The sequence below is a fragment of the Petaurus breviceps genome, unplaced genomic scaffold, assembly GCF_028583685.1.
Source record: "Petaurus breviceps papuanus isolate PSGF00001 unplaced genomic scaffold, PetGlider_PUasm1.0 182, whole genome shotgun sequence".
NCBI lineage: Eukaryota > Metazoa > Chordata > Mammalia > Diprotodontia > Petauridae > Petaurus > Petaurus breviceps.
In genome coordinates this window covers 1,124,553-1,140,358 of record NW_027185786.1, presented here as the reverse complement: position 1 = coordinate 1,140,358, position 15,806 = coordinate 1,124,553, and the positions used below count along the sequence as shown (strand labels likewise).

Below are 15,806 nucleotides of genomic sequence, written 5' to 3'. Positions count from 1 at the left end.
AAGTCAAGTTGTTGGGGCTTCTATATAGGGGGCTGAACAGGGTGGGGCTCAAAAGTCAGGATAACACAATCCCAAGAACATAGTGTTCATCAGAAATCTCAGAAGGAAAGGAAGGAAAAAAAAGTTTTTCCCCTCTTCTGTCTCCTTCTCCCTTGGGTGATGCCTGAATCCATTTTATCACACAGAAACGAATTGAAGGGTCCGGGATTAGTGTGACTTTTCCCCTGTCCCACTTAACATCTGCCAGCTCTGTCTGCCTCTCCCCTGTGCTCAGACGCCTGGCTTCACCCCCCACTTCTGCAGGTTTGTGGCCTCTTCCTGTGGTTAGATTGCCTCCGGAAACTAATATCCTCCCTCATCCCTCTCTCCTTTCCACCCCCATCTCCTTCTACAAAACACATTCTCAGATCAAGTTTCTTCTTTTTCTAAAATGCTATGAAATTTATGTATTTTATCTTGACCTTAGTAACTATCAACAAAAACAAACATTTGAATGTACAAAGAATTAAAAAGTGGCCACAAACATAATTGTAAATAAAACTTGCATTTCTATTAGTAGCAGTTTGGTTAAAACCATTCTGTTTTTTCATCTTTGAATTTTTTTCTGGAATTAGTTATTGTTATAAATACCTTTAATTTCCAGAGTTTGTATATGCTTTTTGGTCTTCCTCCCTCTGTATCATTTCTTATAAATCTCCCCACATTTCTTTGTAATCTCCCTACATTCTTATAAATCTCCCCACATTTCTATGTAATAATAATAGCTAAGGTTTATATAGTGCTTTATGGTTTGTGAAGTGTTTTACATATATTCTCATTTGATTATATTTTTTATGTTTGTCATTTCTTATGATAAAATAATATTCCATCACATTTATCTTTCCCAATTTTTCTACATATCCCTGCCCATGTGGGTTGTTTCTAGCTTTTTGCTATTGCAAATAGTGCTGCTAAAGGATGCTTGTATAAAGAGAAACACGTTTTTTTCCTGTGATTAAAATCTTTAGAACACAACCCTAGTAGTGGGCTCACTGGTACAAAGGCTATGTCATTGAATGATTCCTATTGCTTTCCAAACAGATTGCATCAATTCACAGCTCTACGAATTCTGTGCCTGCTTCTTCACAGTCTCACCAACATTGAATTTTGTCATTTTTAATAATTTGCTTTTTGTTGTCCTGAGCAGTTTTCACCTACTCTGCTGGGCAAGGTGGCATCTCAGAGCTACTTTAATTTGCACCCAATTGTTACAGATTGAATAATTTTATCCTTAATTATTAATGTAGGTTTTTTTTCTTTTGATAACTACCTGTTGATCATTATTTATTGGAAAATTGGTCTTACTCTTTCATATTTGTGAAAATTCCTTATGGACTTGGATGTCTGATTTTTTATCACAAATGTTATAGGAAAATTTTTTTTTCCTTACTTAATATAGTTATCTTTTTTCCTTATAATTACTCAATTCTCTCAAGGCAACAAAAATTACTATTGTAGAGAACTGAAGTTTGATCCTAATGGTCCATCATTCCAAATAGATTGTATTGTACGTACACTTGCCTAAAAGACTATTTTTATGGAGAACTCACACAAGGTGAGGGCTCGCAGGGTGGTCAGAAGAAGTGATACAAGGACACTCTCAAGGTCTCTCTCAAGAACTTTGGAATTGATTGTGTGATGGGGAGACACTGGCCCAGGACCACCCAACATGGCATGCCCAAGTCACACAGGGTGCTGTACCCTATCAGAAAAGCAGAATTCAAATAGCTCAAAGAAACCGCAGGATGCAAAAATTTAGAGAATCCACCCCAAATGTTCTCACAGACTGTTTGTGCCCGACCTGTGGTAGAGCACTCTGAGCTCATAATGGTCTGATCAGCCATAGTCAGACACATTGTAACTTGACTCTGACATAGCAATGTCATTTTGGTCCTCTTCAGGAATGCAGAACAACAACCAAAAAATGAAACTCCTTGTTTCTGACTCCAACTTTTTTCCCCCTAAAGTCTATGTTCTCTTCCTACTTCTTATCTTTGGCTCTCCGAGGCCCAAGCTCAGTTGTGTTACCTGGACTCCCTAAATATTTCCTTCCTGATCTTCTATTCTTACTTCTGGTTGATTCTAGTCCTAGTTTCCTTAACTACTGCGAGAGAGAGACACAGAGAGAGAGACAGAGACAGAAAGAGATAGAGACAGAGAGACAGAGACAGAAAGAGACAGAGACAGAGAGAGACAGAAAGAGACAGAGACAGAAAGAGAGGCAGAGAGACAGAAAGAGAGAGACAGAGACAGAGACAGAAAGAGACAGAGACAGAAAGAGACAGAGACAGAGAGACAGAAAGAGAGAGACAGAGACAGAAAGAGAGAGACAGAAAGAGAGAGACAGAGACAGAAAGAGAGAGACAGGGACAGAAAGAGAGAGACAGAGAGAGAGACAGAGACAGAGAGACAGAAAGAGACAGAGACAGAAAGAGAGAGACAGAGACAGAGAGAGACAGACAGAAAGAGAGAGAGACAGAGAGACAGAAAGAGACAGAGACAGAAAGAGACAGAGAAACAGAAAGAGAGAGACAGAGACAGAAAGAGAGACAGAGACAGAAAGAGAGAGACAGAGAAACAGAAAGAGAGAGAGACAGAGACAGAAAGAGAGAGACAGAGAAACAGAAAGAGAGAGAGATAGAAACAGAGAGAGACAGAAAGAGAGACAGAGACAGAAAGAGAGAGACAGAGAGAGAGATCTTCTGCCTCCTGCTTGGATGCTCAATGCCCCTTTGCTGATCCCCTTTGATCCCCTTTGATCATCTGCTTCCCAGGACCCAGAGCCATTTTGTTTCTCCTAGAGGAGCCAGAGAAGCTAACTCTTTTGCTGATGTAGAAACAATTAGCCCATAACCATTAGCTGTAGTTATTTCATAGATGCAAATAAAACATGTCTAATTATACTCAGGAGCCTCATGGAAAGGGAGACAGTTCTCTGTGTGCTCCCTATATCATTCCTCCTGGGGGTTGCTCCAGGAGGCTGCTCCAGGCTCTCCGATGGCATGCCTTTCCATATGCTCCCATGCTACTCGCCCCAACTTGGAGGCTTATGAGGAATTATGAAGGGTTGTAATAAGGGAAAAGGAGGAGGAGGAGGGGGAAGAGGAGGAGGACAAGGTCGAGAGATGAGAGCTGCCTCAGTCTAGAGCATTGGGCTTCTTTCCTTATTTGTTTTTTGTTTCCTGAATGTCTTTGAGCCCAGGCACACGGAAGGTCATGAGCCTTGTCAGCCAAGATTTGGAAGAATAGGCTAGATTTCACTTCTGCTCAGATTCAATCCAGATTTTTCCTTGTCAGTCTCATACAAGACTCATGATCGAGTCACTAAACCCCTCAGTATTCTCATCTGTAAAATGGGAGGGACAACAGCACCTGCTTTACAGGGTTGTTGTGAGGATGGGATGGCATCACAAGCATAAAGCATTATAAAAATGTTGGCTATTCAGACCCTGAAAGAGCTGGGTTCCCTTCCTGGGATGGGCAGGATTATAGACTTACTGCTGAAAAGGACCTTAGAACCCAGCCCTCGCTTTGTAGATGAAGAAATGAAGTTCCGGAGAAGGTAATAGCAATAATATTATAATGGCCAACCTTTACATAGTGTTTTCTGTGTGCCGGGCACTGCGCTAAGAACCTTATAATAATAACCTCATTTGATTCTCACAGCAACCTTGTGAGGTAGATGCTGTTATTATCCCCATTTTACAGATAAGAAAACTGGGGCAAACAAAATGAAGTGACTTGCTCAGGGTCACACAGTAAGTGTCTGAGGGTGGATTTGAACTCGAGTCTTCCTGACCCCAAGTCTATCACTCTCCTGCTCTGCCTAGGTGCTACAGGGCTCGATCTAAAGGTGATTTGATGATAATCTGTGCCTGCTGCCGTCTGTCCTCCCTGTTGCATTTGGCCTTGGGTCAAGCTTCTCCTCAGAGATTCCTCCTCAGAGGCCTGGATTTGTGCTCTGGCCTGGGACTGATATCAGGCATGGGGCCTTCCTTAAGCAGCATGAATATTGTCAGGACTCACCTAGGCCTGTGATTCTCCAGTGGGCCGTCCTGGGTCTACCAGCTTTGCCCTCATCGTCCTCTCCTTTCATCTCTTCTTAGACATCTTAGAAGCACCGAGTCCCAAGCAGAGACCCAGGGAGAAGGGCAGAAGCCAGAGGCCAAGGACAAGGTCGCCAATGGGGTCAGCCCTGACCAAGTGGCTTGGAAACTAGCTTCACGCCTCTACCATCTGGATGGCTTCCGGAAATCCGAAGTGGCTGTACACCTTCAAAAGAAGTGAGCAGGGGCCTGGGCTGGGTGGTTGACAAAGTGGAACATCCCCTTTCAGGAAAGATCTGATTAGAGGGCTGACTGGCTACTGCTTAAGTGCCCCTGGCATTGCCTTCCTGTCCGCCATCTTGTCCCTCTGTTTTTCCTCATCCCTGATTCTCCTCCCTGCCCCACCTGCAGCATGCTCTGTGTCTGCTCCCCCCAGCCCACTCTGGGTCCCATTTCCCTTCTCCCTCACCACTGAACTAATCTAGTTTTGTCCCTATACCTCTTCTGAGGTTCCCAAGATGACGGTGGTGGTCTTCTCTACCTGTTCTTCCATGAGCCAGGTGGGGGCAGAATGGAGCAGGTAGCATTACCTTGGCCAGACCGCCTCCCTCACTGGACAGGTAGCCCACTGATGGCTGGCTCTGGCAGGACGTCCTCTGTGCCCCTTCCTGTTGGGACTTCCCAGCAGCTGGGATGCTCCACTGGGGCTCCCGTTTCTCCATCTCCTTCTCTGCCCGGCTCCTGGCTACCAGATGCAGGTTCCTCACCCTTCCCATGCCCTTCTTGGTTTGTAGCAATGACTTCAGCAGGAATGTGGCCGAGAAGTACCTGTCCTTCTTCCAGTTTAAAGACAAGAGCTTGGACCAAGCCCTCCGGTAGGTCACTTATGGGCCAAAAAAGTAAACACAACTAACTGTAAGACCAGCTTATTGTTCAGTCATTCCAGTCATGGCTGACTCTTTATGACCCTATGTGGGGTTTTCTTGGCAAAAATACTGGAGTATGATATTGCCATTTCCTTCTCTCGCTCATTTTACAGATGAGGAAACCAAGGCCCAGGGTCACACAGATAGTATCTGAGGCCAGATTTGAACCCAGGCCTTCCTGACTCTAAGCCTGGCTCTATATTCCCTGAGTCACCTAGCTTCCCCGATGATACCAGTTAGCATGTATTAAATCCTGGGTTCAGATCCCACTTCTAATGTTTTCCTTCCACTGTGACTCAAAGGTCAAGCCCCTTGACTTCTCTGGGCTTCAGTTTCCTTACCTGAAAATGAAAAAGTTGGATTTCCTCAGACCCCTGAGGTCCCTTCCAGGTCTGGATCAATATTCCCTAGAATAAGACACTTTGGGCAAGTCACTTAACTTTTCTTGGCCTCAGTTTCCTCCATGATTAAATGAGGGATTTGGACTAGGTGACCTTCTGGGCCCTTCCAGTCCGAACCTAGGATTCTGTGGAGGATTTCACTGGACAAATAGGTGACGTCAGGGGGTGAAATCCATTCTGGGTGTGGGCAACTGCATGTTTTTCCAATGATTTCCCCTCCCTGACTTTTACCCTGCCCCCTCCACCCTGTGCCAGGGGCTTCCTCCAGGCTCTGGTGTTGAGTGGAGAGACTCAGGAGCGAGAGAGAATCCTCTACCAATTCTCCAAGCGTTTCCACCATTGCAACCCCGGGGCCTTCCCATCAGCAGGTGAGAAAAGGAGAAGGGATAGTCCAGAGGGCAGAGGTCCTGGCCAGACAAAAGGGTCTGAGAGAGAAAAGGGAGCTTGTCTCTCACCGCTGGTTTAGGAGTGGACTGGAGGAGAGGGAGCCATGTCTCTCAAATGCATCAAAGTGAAGTGATTTCATTGGTGGGGCATTCCCTCCTTCCAGATATCAGTAGATGTTTTCAGAAGTAGAAATGAGTCACTTAGTCACCAACACTCTGGGGGTATGGCTCTTCATGCCTCACTAAGCTGATCCTTGACTGAAAGATGGACAATCTCTTTCAAGGCTTGTGCTCCAATGCTTAAGGAGGCGGTGTGGTTCAGTAGGGAATATATGATGGATTTGGAGTCAGAAGGCCTGGGTTCAAATCCCAGTTTTTGCTGAAGTGATCTTGGCTTCATTTTTGTCATCTATAAAATGGGGGGAGGGTGTTGGACTCAACGTTCTCTAAGGGCCCTTTCACTTCAAAATCCATCCTCCTATGGCTTCCACACTGTGGCAAGGCACCTGGGGGAGATTCAAATGGAGAGAGGAGAGGGGAAAGGAGAAAGGCATGGAATCACTGAATCTGATTCTTTAAGACAGCCAGTATTGATAATAGTTGAGAGAAGGAGACTCAGCCTACCCCACACCAAGACTCTAGACACCCTGGTTTCTCTGGTCCACAGATGCTGTCCATACCTTGACTTGCGCAATAATGCTCCTTAACACAGATTTGCATGGGCAGGTGAGTAGGGATCGAGGGACGTGGGAGCATCAGGGAGGAAGACAAGAGAAAGGGAGGGAGGCAGAGACAGGAGGAGAAATGGGAATAGCTCCATCTCTTAGTTTTTCTGGGGTTCAAGGCCAGTGTGGTTGGCTCCTGGAATTGGGCCTGCCCAATCTAAGAGGGTACTGGGGCTAGAAGGGGGGAGAGCACCCCCTTCCGCCACATGGAGCCGCAGTCCTGGTGCCATGGAAGTAACAAAGCAGGGAGAGAAGGGCTGGTGATTGGCGGGAGTGGTAGATCAGAGGTTGGCTTGTTGAGTGGAGGGCATTTGCATGGTATAGGATGGGCAGGGAGAGTCCTCAGGGATGCTATGGAACCTAAGGGAGGGAAAAGGAATAAGGGGGAGGGGGCTTAGGAGGCCTGAGCCAGTGGGGAAAGTATGGAGGGACCAGCAGGTCAGATCCGAGGCAGAGAGATTGAGGATGGTTCCAGTGTCTGGGCAGGGACAGCTGTGGGGGCACGGGGGAAAGCGGGAGGGGAAGCTGTTGGGTAGTGACTTATGTCTGCTTTTCCCCATGGATACCTGCGACCACAGAACATTGGCAGGAGCATGAGCTGCCAGGAGTTTATAACCAACCTGAATGGCTTGAGGGATGGTGGGAACTTCCCCAAGGAGCAGCTGAAGGTATGGAGACCAGCAAGGCCGGCTGGGGGTTTCTTCTTGGAGCACGGGACCCCTGGGTCCTTCGTGTGCTTATGCTCAGCATCCCAAGTGATAGCAGATCTTGGAGGTCATCTCATCCAACCCCTCATTTTAGGGACAACAGAACTGAAAACCCCAGATGCTCGAGAGCTTTCCCAAGGTCACACAGATGACCTTTGACTCCAAGCCCAGTATTCTTTCCATTTCAGCCTAAAGAGGGGAAATGTTTGCTATTAGGTGACAAGGCCTCCTCCATTCAGTGTTTGGTGCACGCTTGTCACAGTGCCTGTCACCTGCTGGGCCCTCTGAGGGACATCACGTCATGTAAGAAAGACATGGTGTACTTGGGATTCCTAGGTCATACCCTTCTTGGCCTGCTTTGGGCTTTGGAATGTTAAAGATAGGAAAGAAGATGCCCAGAATGGGTTGCTGGTGATCCACTATCCCTTTAGGAGAAAGACATTGGACACTGACCCCCCCCCCCCCAGCCAAGAGCCTAGATCCAGGGGTGGGGAGCCTGCAGCCTCCAGGCCACATGTTCCTCACCCTGGGGCCCCAGACAAAGAAGGGCTGGTGGTGGGCCATGGTGGGGGTTGGCAGGTATAGCGTGGGGGGCAGTGTTTGCCACGTGAGCTGGGCTTCAAAGAACATTTAGTTTCTAATGTTTGTGACCTTGGATAAATTACTTAATCTGCTTAAGCCTCAATTTCACCAACTTTTAAGAGTGACTATGGTCCGTTTCTTTATCTGGTGTTGTTTTCTGTTTCCAGACACTCTACTGGTCTATACGCAGTGAGAAGCTGGAGTGGGCAGTGTAAGTAATAACCTTTCTTTCACTCCCTACATCTCTGAACTCCCATCTCCTCCCATGGTCCCTCCAACCTCTGCCCATGTTGGCAGGACTTCTCCAGGGTAGATTGTGGGACCAAGTGGTTCTCCTAGAACCTAGGAATCATGGGCCACTTAAGCAGCCCCAGGACTGGGCCCATACTCATGTTCTGGATGAAAAGACATGGTTCATGCTACCAGCAGGAACAGGGGAAGCCCCAACCCAATGTGTCCAAACAAGGGTGGAGGAGGAGAGGAGACCAGGTGAGTTCTGGTCTTATACAGAGAACATATGGGACAGCTCAATAAGGGGATGAGAGGAGAAGAAAAGGGGGAAAAAGAAAGCCACATGAGAACTTGGTCATACATTTAAAAGGAATAACAAGTTATACATGATAGATTTGCGATTTCATGTGCGATCATCTTTATTCTATGTTGTGGAAATGTTTGTTTTATTTCTTAAATTCAGAATAAAATACATTTTTAGGAAACAATTTATAGAGCATTTTATGTAGGTTATATTCTTTGGTCCTTACAACAACGCTGTGAGGTAGGTGCTATTATTATCCTCATTTTATAGATGAGGAAATTGAGGCAAACAGAGTTTAGGACTCACCCAGGGTTATGCCACTAGTATCTAAAGCAGGGTTTGAAGTCGGGTCTGTGTGGCCCCAAGTGTGGTGTTCTGTCCCCTGTGCCCTCAGAGCTATTTCCTTTACTGTGGCTGCACCTCTAAAGGATGCTTCCCATCATCCCAGTCAGTCCTTATACCCTCTGGCTCTTCATCTCACAGGGATGAAGAAGAAGAGGTAGCCATAAAACCCATGAAGCCCAGGCCATCCATTTCAGGCAGCCAGAAGAGACGCAACACCATGGTTCAGTTTACCCAAGACCCTACTGTGCCCACCTACAAGCAAGGGCTCCTCGCTCGAAAGATGCACGCTGATGTTGATGGGAAAAAGAGTGAGTGTTCGAGGCTCTGGTCACTCTGGGTCTGTGTGTGTGTACGTGTGCAGATGTGTGCACATGCATGTGTGTGCATGTGATGTTTACATAAACTGGTCATCCCCACTGTCTGGTCACTCTGGGTGTGTGTGTGTGTGTAATGTTTACATAAACTGGCCATCCCCACTGTCTAGGTCAGCAAACATGACTTGAGTGCCCACTACATGCAAGGAATTATGGGGGATATACAAAAGTGAACAAGACCCATCCTTGAAAAACTTAAATTTTTTTCTTTCTTTTTTCTTCCTTACTAGCATTTTTTCTAATTACACGTAAAGATAGTTTTCAACATTTATTTTTGTAAAATTTTGAGTTCCAAATTTTTCTCCCTTCCCCCCTTCCCTGCCCCCTCCCCAAGACAGCAAGTAATCTGATAGAGGTTATGCATGTACGATTGTGTTAAACATTTCCATGTTAGTCGTGTTGTGAAAGAAGACTCAGAACAAAAGGGAATAGACACAAGAAAGAAAAAACAAAAACAAAAAAAGAGAGAGAAAATAGTCTGCTCCCCTAGTTTTTTCTCTGGATGTGGATGGCATTTTCCATCCTGAGTCTTTTGGAGCTGTCCTAGGTCCTTGCACTGCTGAGAAGAGCTAAGCTGGTCATTGCACAATGTGGCTGTTACTGTGTACGATGTTCTTCTAGTTCTGCTCCCTCCACTCAACGTCAGCTTAAAATTTTGATGGAGAAGAAAGCCCTGTGGAAATAGCCCTAATGCAAAACAGATGTGGCACACACAAAGGGCCAGTAAGACAGCTGACGTTCATATGGTGCTATATGTGCATCATCTCATTTGAACTTCACAACAGTGATGTGTGGTAGGCACTGTTATTATCCCCATTTTACAGATGAGGAAATGAAGGCTGGAAAAGTCTGAGTTGCCCAGGGTCACACAGACAAGCAGGGTTCTGGTAGTCTGTCAACTGCGCAACCTAGAGAAAGAAATCTCTTCTGGTTGGGGTGGGGTGAGGGTGGGGATCCCAAGAGGCTACACAGAGGAGAAGACATCTGACCTATTTTGGGGGCGATTTTTGTCCTGTCCTTTCCCCAAAGTATGAAGTTGCATTTCCATGAGTGGAAGGTCACACAGCCTCCCATGGAAAAATGGGGCCAGGGCCAGCTACTTCTCAGTGGCCAGGCCTGTTGGGGAGGGAGAAGGCAGGGAATCATTAAGGAGGAAGGGAAGGGAATAAGCATTGGTATACACCTACTATGTGCTGGGCATGGTGCTTTACAAATATTATCTACTTTGATCTTCAAGACAAGTAAGTGATGTTATTATCCCCATTTTACAGCTGAGGTAACTGAGATTAAACAGGGTTTATGTGACCTACCCAGGGTCACACAGCAAGGAAATGACTGAGGTCAGATTTGAACTCGGGTCTTCCTGACTCCCTGCCTCATCCTCTATCCACTGTGCCACCTGGCTTGTCCACTCTGATGCCTGGGGCAAACTCAGTGACTACAGGTACAGGTGGGGAATACTGGCCTGGGAACCCCTGCCCAGTTTTAACATTTGACCCAGGACTGCTGTGAGCTGGAAGAGCTACCCCCACCCTGGAGTAAATGTAAGAGCCTAGCTCCTGTCCCTAGAGGATTGGGGGGCCTGAAATGCTTCTTCTCCCCTCAAAAAATTGGGTTCAGAGGCCCCTCAAGTGCCTCTTCTCCTATCTAGGAAAACACTGCTTATCCCAGGGCCAACCTGATGGGCACAAAAAAGCTTTCCCCTTCCTGATTAGAGGATGGCACCAAGGGGAAGTTTTCTCCCTGAGACAAAGCCTCAGTGACCTGGACTTAGTTACATGTATGCCTACCACCTTCTTTCCTCTTCTCTGGACAGCTCCCTGGGGGAAGCGTGGCTGGAAGATGTTTCACACCCTTCTTCGAGGGATGGTTCTCTACTTCCTGAAGGTAAGCATGACCCTTACATGGCGGGCAGCCTAGAATCCCATTGGAGAGGGGATGGGAGCCCGGGGCCAAATCCTGGCCCACATTCCCTCCTGAGACCTGCAAAGTGTCTTCTCATCTCTAAGTCTTGTCCCCTTGGGGCAGGGAGAAGAGTCCTGTCCGGAAAACTGGACGGCAGAAGGGCCCATGCCAGAGGAAGGCATTGGGGTCCATCATGCACTGGCAGTCCCGGCTGTCCATTACACCAAGAAACCTCACGTCTTTCAACTGCGCACAGCTGATTGGCGCCTCTACCTCTTCCATGCCCCGTGAGTATTTAGGGAAGGATAGGATGAAACCCTCATAGCTCCTCTGGGGCTCCCATGCCACTTCCTTCTCACTCCCTCCTGGGACTTCAGCACTTACTGGCCAGCCTTGTGCTGTTGGCTAAGAACTGGGCTCAGTTATTGGCTTGGACGACACCTTACCATGAACCCCTAAGGGAGTGTGCTTTCTGTGAGGGGGGCATCTAGATAATAAATATAGAGACAATTGGGCAAATATGGCTTGGGAGGGGGAGAGAAATAGGGCAAATTAATAGAGGACTGGCCGTTTTCTCTCCCTTGTTCCCACCCCCACTCAATGGATTCTGCGATACCAACTCTAGAACGGCCAAAGAGATGACTTCTTGGATTGCCCGGATCAACCTGGCTGCGGCCACCCACTCTGCGCCACCCTTTCCTGCTGCTGTGGGCTCGCAACGAAAATTTGTCCGGCCCATCCTCCCCACTGGCCCAGCACGGAGCTCCCTGGTATGCTAAGCCCTGGGCAGAGGGGAGTGTAGAAGGCAGCCATGGGAGGCATGACAGAGCCCATTTAGAGTGGCTCTTTGGCCCATCCCAAAGCCAGCCATTAGCCTCAGTCCAGCCCCCTTTACAACACAGGAAGAACAACACCGGTCCCACGAGAGCTGTTTGGACGCTGCCTCTGATGACCTGATAGACCTGCAGAAGAGCCTGCCTGAGCGGAGAGGCCGGAGCCGAGACTTGGAAGAGTACAGGCTTCGGAAGGAGTACCTAGAGTATGAGGTGAGCGACGCCTTCTCCACAGCCATTCGGCTGTCCCTTTCCTACCCCACCCCACCTCCACATAGTGGGGCTTCTCCCGTTAGTTGTGTGTTCTGTGCTTTCCTCTCCTGCTGTGCATCAGCAGGGTGCCCTTGGGCTTAGCGCTCAAACGCTCAGGTTCAGGCAGGTCCCTGGCCCTGTACACCTTGATCTTTGTGAGTCTCTGTAGGTCCATGGCAGGTCGTAGGATGCTATAAATTTAGTTCTTTTTTAGCCCAAAACATTTTTCTTCAGGCTTATTTTGTTTCCTTCCATAAAATTAGAAAAACAAATTTCTTGTCAGCTATGAATCATTCCTACAGGTCTTTGCATCTCTAAATATACCTAACATGCTCTTTTATGGGCTGCCCAAGTTTAGATAATATATGTATTGATGTTTCCCAACTAGCATAGCCAATAGATATGGAAAGACCACCACCTTTTTTTCCTTTTGTACAAATTAAAATCTGCCTCTGAATTTCCACCTTATTTCTTGAAGCATTGTTTATAGGCCTGTTACCAATGCTTCTTATACCTACAGCAAATGGTTTAAAGAAACACTGAGGTGCCTGGGGGAGTCACATGAAATGAGCAAACTCTCAAATCAACTTTTTAGGATGAGTTCGGTTGTGGGGTAAGGCCGGGTAGGTGCTGAGACAGTCCCTTGAAGGGGAGAGAGACCCCAACACATCCTGAGCTGAGCAGGAGCTTGCCTGGGTGATGCCTTTAGGAAAAGGAAGATGCCATCTGGTGGCTTCTTATTTTGACTCTTGTCTCAGGAATTAGGGATTCATCTTTCTTCTTAGCTAATGGAGAGTAAGTGCTGTCAATGTCCCTTAGAAGTCAGCACCCTGCGGCAAAGGCCTAGGTCTGTGACCCTGGTTACAGCTCTCTGTTTTGTTTTGTTTTGTTTTTCAAAATCAGCATCCTGAGGCAAAGGCCTAGGTCTGCAACCCAGGTTACAGCTCCGTGTCATTGTGTTTTTTTCTCCTGTGACTGTAAACTTTGCATACGAATATTCTAAAGTCCTCCTTGGTTCTTAAATTCTTTGCCAGTTGGGCATGAATGATAGCCAACCCCAACAAGACAGAAGGGCTTGTCAACCTAGGGCTATCCCAGCTAAGCCCAGGGAGGCTCACCAGCAGGTTGGCCTTAGGGTGGTTTGTTTTTTGTTTTGGGGGTTATAGAAAACTCGTTATGAGACCTACATCCTGCTGCTGGTGGCCCGCCTGCGCTGCCCCTCTGATGACTTGGACCTATGGGAGAACCAGCTGGCGCAGGAGGCCCAGGGAACCTGGAAACCAGAGCCTAGCCTCAAGAAGTCCCATTCTAGCCCCTCCCTACACCAGGAAGAGGCCCCCACCACAGCCAAGGTGAAGAGGAACATTTCTGAGAGAAGAACCTACCGCAAGATCATCCCCAAGAGAAACCGAAACCAGCTGTGAACCCTGGAGCTGGGCAAGTCCCCTGCTGGGGGTGGACCCAGGAATCGATGCCTTCCAATGGAGAGACACCACCACCCTCAGTCCAGCTGCATCTCAGGGCTGAGCAACTCCTGGTCTCCACTGGACTCCACCGTTGCAGGTGGTTCAGCCTTGGGAGACTGATGGAGGCAGCCCCGGATTCCTCCCATCTCCCCTTTTGCATCTGGTTGTTTTCACTCCCCCCTCCTTCCAACCCTGTCCTCTGCCCAGCTTCATTGAAGTCACCAAATTTTCCCCAGACTTCAACCTCTAGATCACATCTGCCATCCCCAGCCTCCCAGTAGGAGAAAGAAGTGAAGGGGGAGAATGAGCCCCACTTCCCCACCCACCAGAGAAGTCGTGCTTGCTTGTTGGGGGCAGGGACAGAAGGCAGGGGGAGGCAGAGGACAGGTAGACCTGGGCTTCTCCCCCGACCTGATATGGGACACGTTATGGCCCCCCCTTTCTAAAACACAACTGGACTAGAGACTCCCTCTTACATACCACCAGAACCATAGAGGTCCAGAAAAAAGGGAGTTGAAAGTTCAGAGGTGAAGCTGCCTGCTTAGAGAAGCCCCTGGGGAGGGGTCGATTGGCGGGGGAGGAATGGGGGACTCATCTACTGATAGGCTCTAGGCTCTCCCCCATCCTGGAGGAAGCTAGGAACCCCCAAACCCTTGTATGTGCAGGCTTACAGAGCTCTCTAGGTCAGCCTGGCAGATATGGAAGAGAAAAGGTGTGGTCCTAGTCTCTCCACCCCCTCCCTTCCCTAGCCAGCTTTGTGGGAGCCTGCTTTTAGCAGGTGTTCCAGGATCGAGCCTGACAGGGCCACATTTTCCCCAAAAGTCCCAGCCCCTCCTGCTCTTTGTCCGTATTGACCCTCCCCGTCCCCTGGCCCTGCCAGCTGGGAGAGGCCCCTGGCTTGAACACCCATTCAGTGATCAGCCAAGCAGAACCAAGTGTCTGGGGGTGGGGGCCAGTGAAGGGTGGAGGAACCTTCCACTCTCCAGAGAGAAACTCCAGGGCTGAGGATAGAGACCTAGCACTCTGGGAACAAGTGGCCTTTGTTTCTTGAGGTGCAGGAAACGGGATCTCCCTGCTAGACTTCTCCTTCCCCTGCCCCAGCTCCAGTCCCGAAGTATGCACCCACCTCAGTGTGCGCAGGGGTGATGCCTCCTCTAAGGGGCAGCAGACAGCAGGACCTCTTTTGCAGTGTACCCCAGTTTCCCAGGCTTCCAGCCCAATTCCCCCAGGCAGCAGAGTCACCCTCTTATAGGCACACAATGGGGCTGGTGACCTAGGCCGAGGCTTACAGACTCTGGAAATTCTTATGGGTTACAGCATGCGCAGTATCTTCCCATCTTTCCCCCAGGCATGCTTTTGACTGCCCTGAGCTCAGCTTCCTACCAGGACCACCCTCAGATAGTACAGCCCTCTGAAAACCCAGACAAAGATGTCTTCTCCCTGTATCTCTAGCAAAAGGGGCAGCAGCCCTGGCCTAGCAAGCCCCTTTCCTTGGTTCTGAGGGATGGATTCTGACTCGTGGGGTCTCCACCACAGTCCCCCAGAATTGGCCCAAGATCCCCAGAGCCCTTGCGGCCCTGGTTTATTCTGGTCTTTCCTGGCCAGGTACAAAGACTACGTCAGCACGTGTGGGAGGCCGGGGCTGTGGGACAGAGAAGGAAGGGAGCGGCCCCCATTGTCTCTGCTCAGCCAAGTGAACCAGCCAGCAGGGAATACTCACCCTCCAGCCCCCATCCGCCAGCTCAGCTCTCCCCACAGCCCTACTCGGGCCTCCCTCCCTCCCTCTCCCTTTTTGGTACTATTCTCAACACCCTTGAAAGCACACGCTTCCCAAGGGCAGGGGCTGCATCTTCATTGTATCTTTTGAACTCCTCCTGGCTCCAGGAAAGCAATGGCATGCACCCAATGGGTGCTCAGTGAATAGAAGTTAATGAATGACAGATTCTGGTGTGTGCTTTGGTGGTCTACACCACGGTACCGATGGTGACCAGTTGTCCTTGGGAACCGAGGGTGGGCGGTTCCCCTCAGGGAGCGGAGGGTGGATGGTCCCCCTTGGGACCTGAGGGTGGACTGTCCTCCTTGTGACCTAAAGGTGGATGGTCCTCCTTGGGACCTGAGGGCGAACGGTCCCCCTTGGGACACAAGGGCGAGTGGTCCTTGGGGACCTGAGGGTGGGCGGTCCTCCTTGTGACCTGAGGGCAGACGGTCCCCCTTGGGACACGAGGGCGGGCGGTCCCCCTTGGGACACGAGGGTGGGCGGTCCTCCTTGGGACCTGAGGGCGGA

General features: G+C 48.9%; 1 protein-coding gene across 6 annotated transcripts in view; it reads left to right on the top strand.

Moving 5' to 3' along the window:
* Positions 1 to 15,457, top strand: part of PSD4 (pleckstrin and Sec7 domain containing 4) — a 60,227-nt gene extending 44,770 nt beyond the window's left edge. For all 6 annotated transcript variants that reach the window (XM_069087520.1, XM_069087523.1, XM_069087521.1 and 3 more), the window contains 12 exons: positions 4,146 to 4,322; positions 4,880 to 4,960; positions 5,668 to 5,780; positions 6,466 to 6,524; positions 7,102 to 7,191; positions 7,980 to 8,023; positions 8,831 to 9,000; positions 10,883 to 10,953; positions 11,095 to 11,258; positions 11,597 to 11,741; positions 11,874 to 12,017; positions 13,223 to 15,457. In XM_069087520.1, the coding sequence (XP_068943621.1) occupies positions 4,146 to 4,322; positions 4,880 to 4,960; positions 5,668 to 5,780; positions 6,466 to 6,524; positions 7,102 to 7,191; positions 7,980 to 8,023; positions 8,831 to 9,000; positions 10,883 to 10,953; positions 11,095 to 11,258; positions 11,597 to 11,741; positions 11,874 to 12,017; positions 13,223 to 13,480 (1,516 nt within the window). In that variant the 3' untranslated portion in view covers positions 13,481 to 15,457. The remainder of the gene's footprint in view (positions 1 to 4,145; positions 4,323 to 4,879; positions 4,961 to 5,667; positions 5,781 to 6,465; positions 6,525 to 7,101; positions 7,192 to 7,979; positions 8,024 to 8,830; positions 9,001 to 10,882; positions 10,954 to 11,094; positions 11,259 to 11,596; positions 11,742 to 11,873; positions 12,018 to 13,222) is intronic.
* The last annotated feature ends 349 nt before the right edge of the window (positions 15,458 to 15,806 follow it).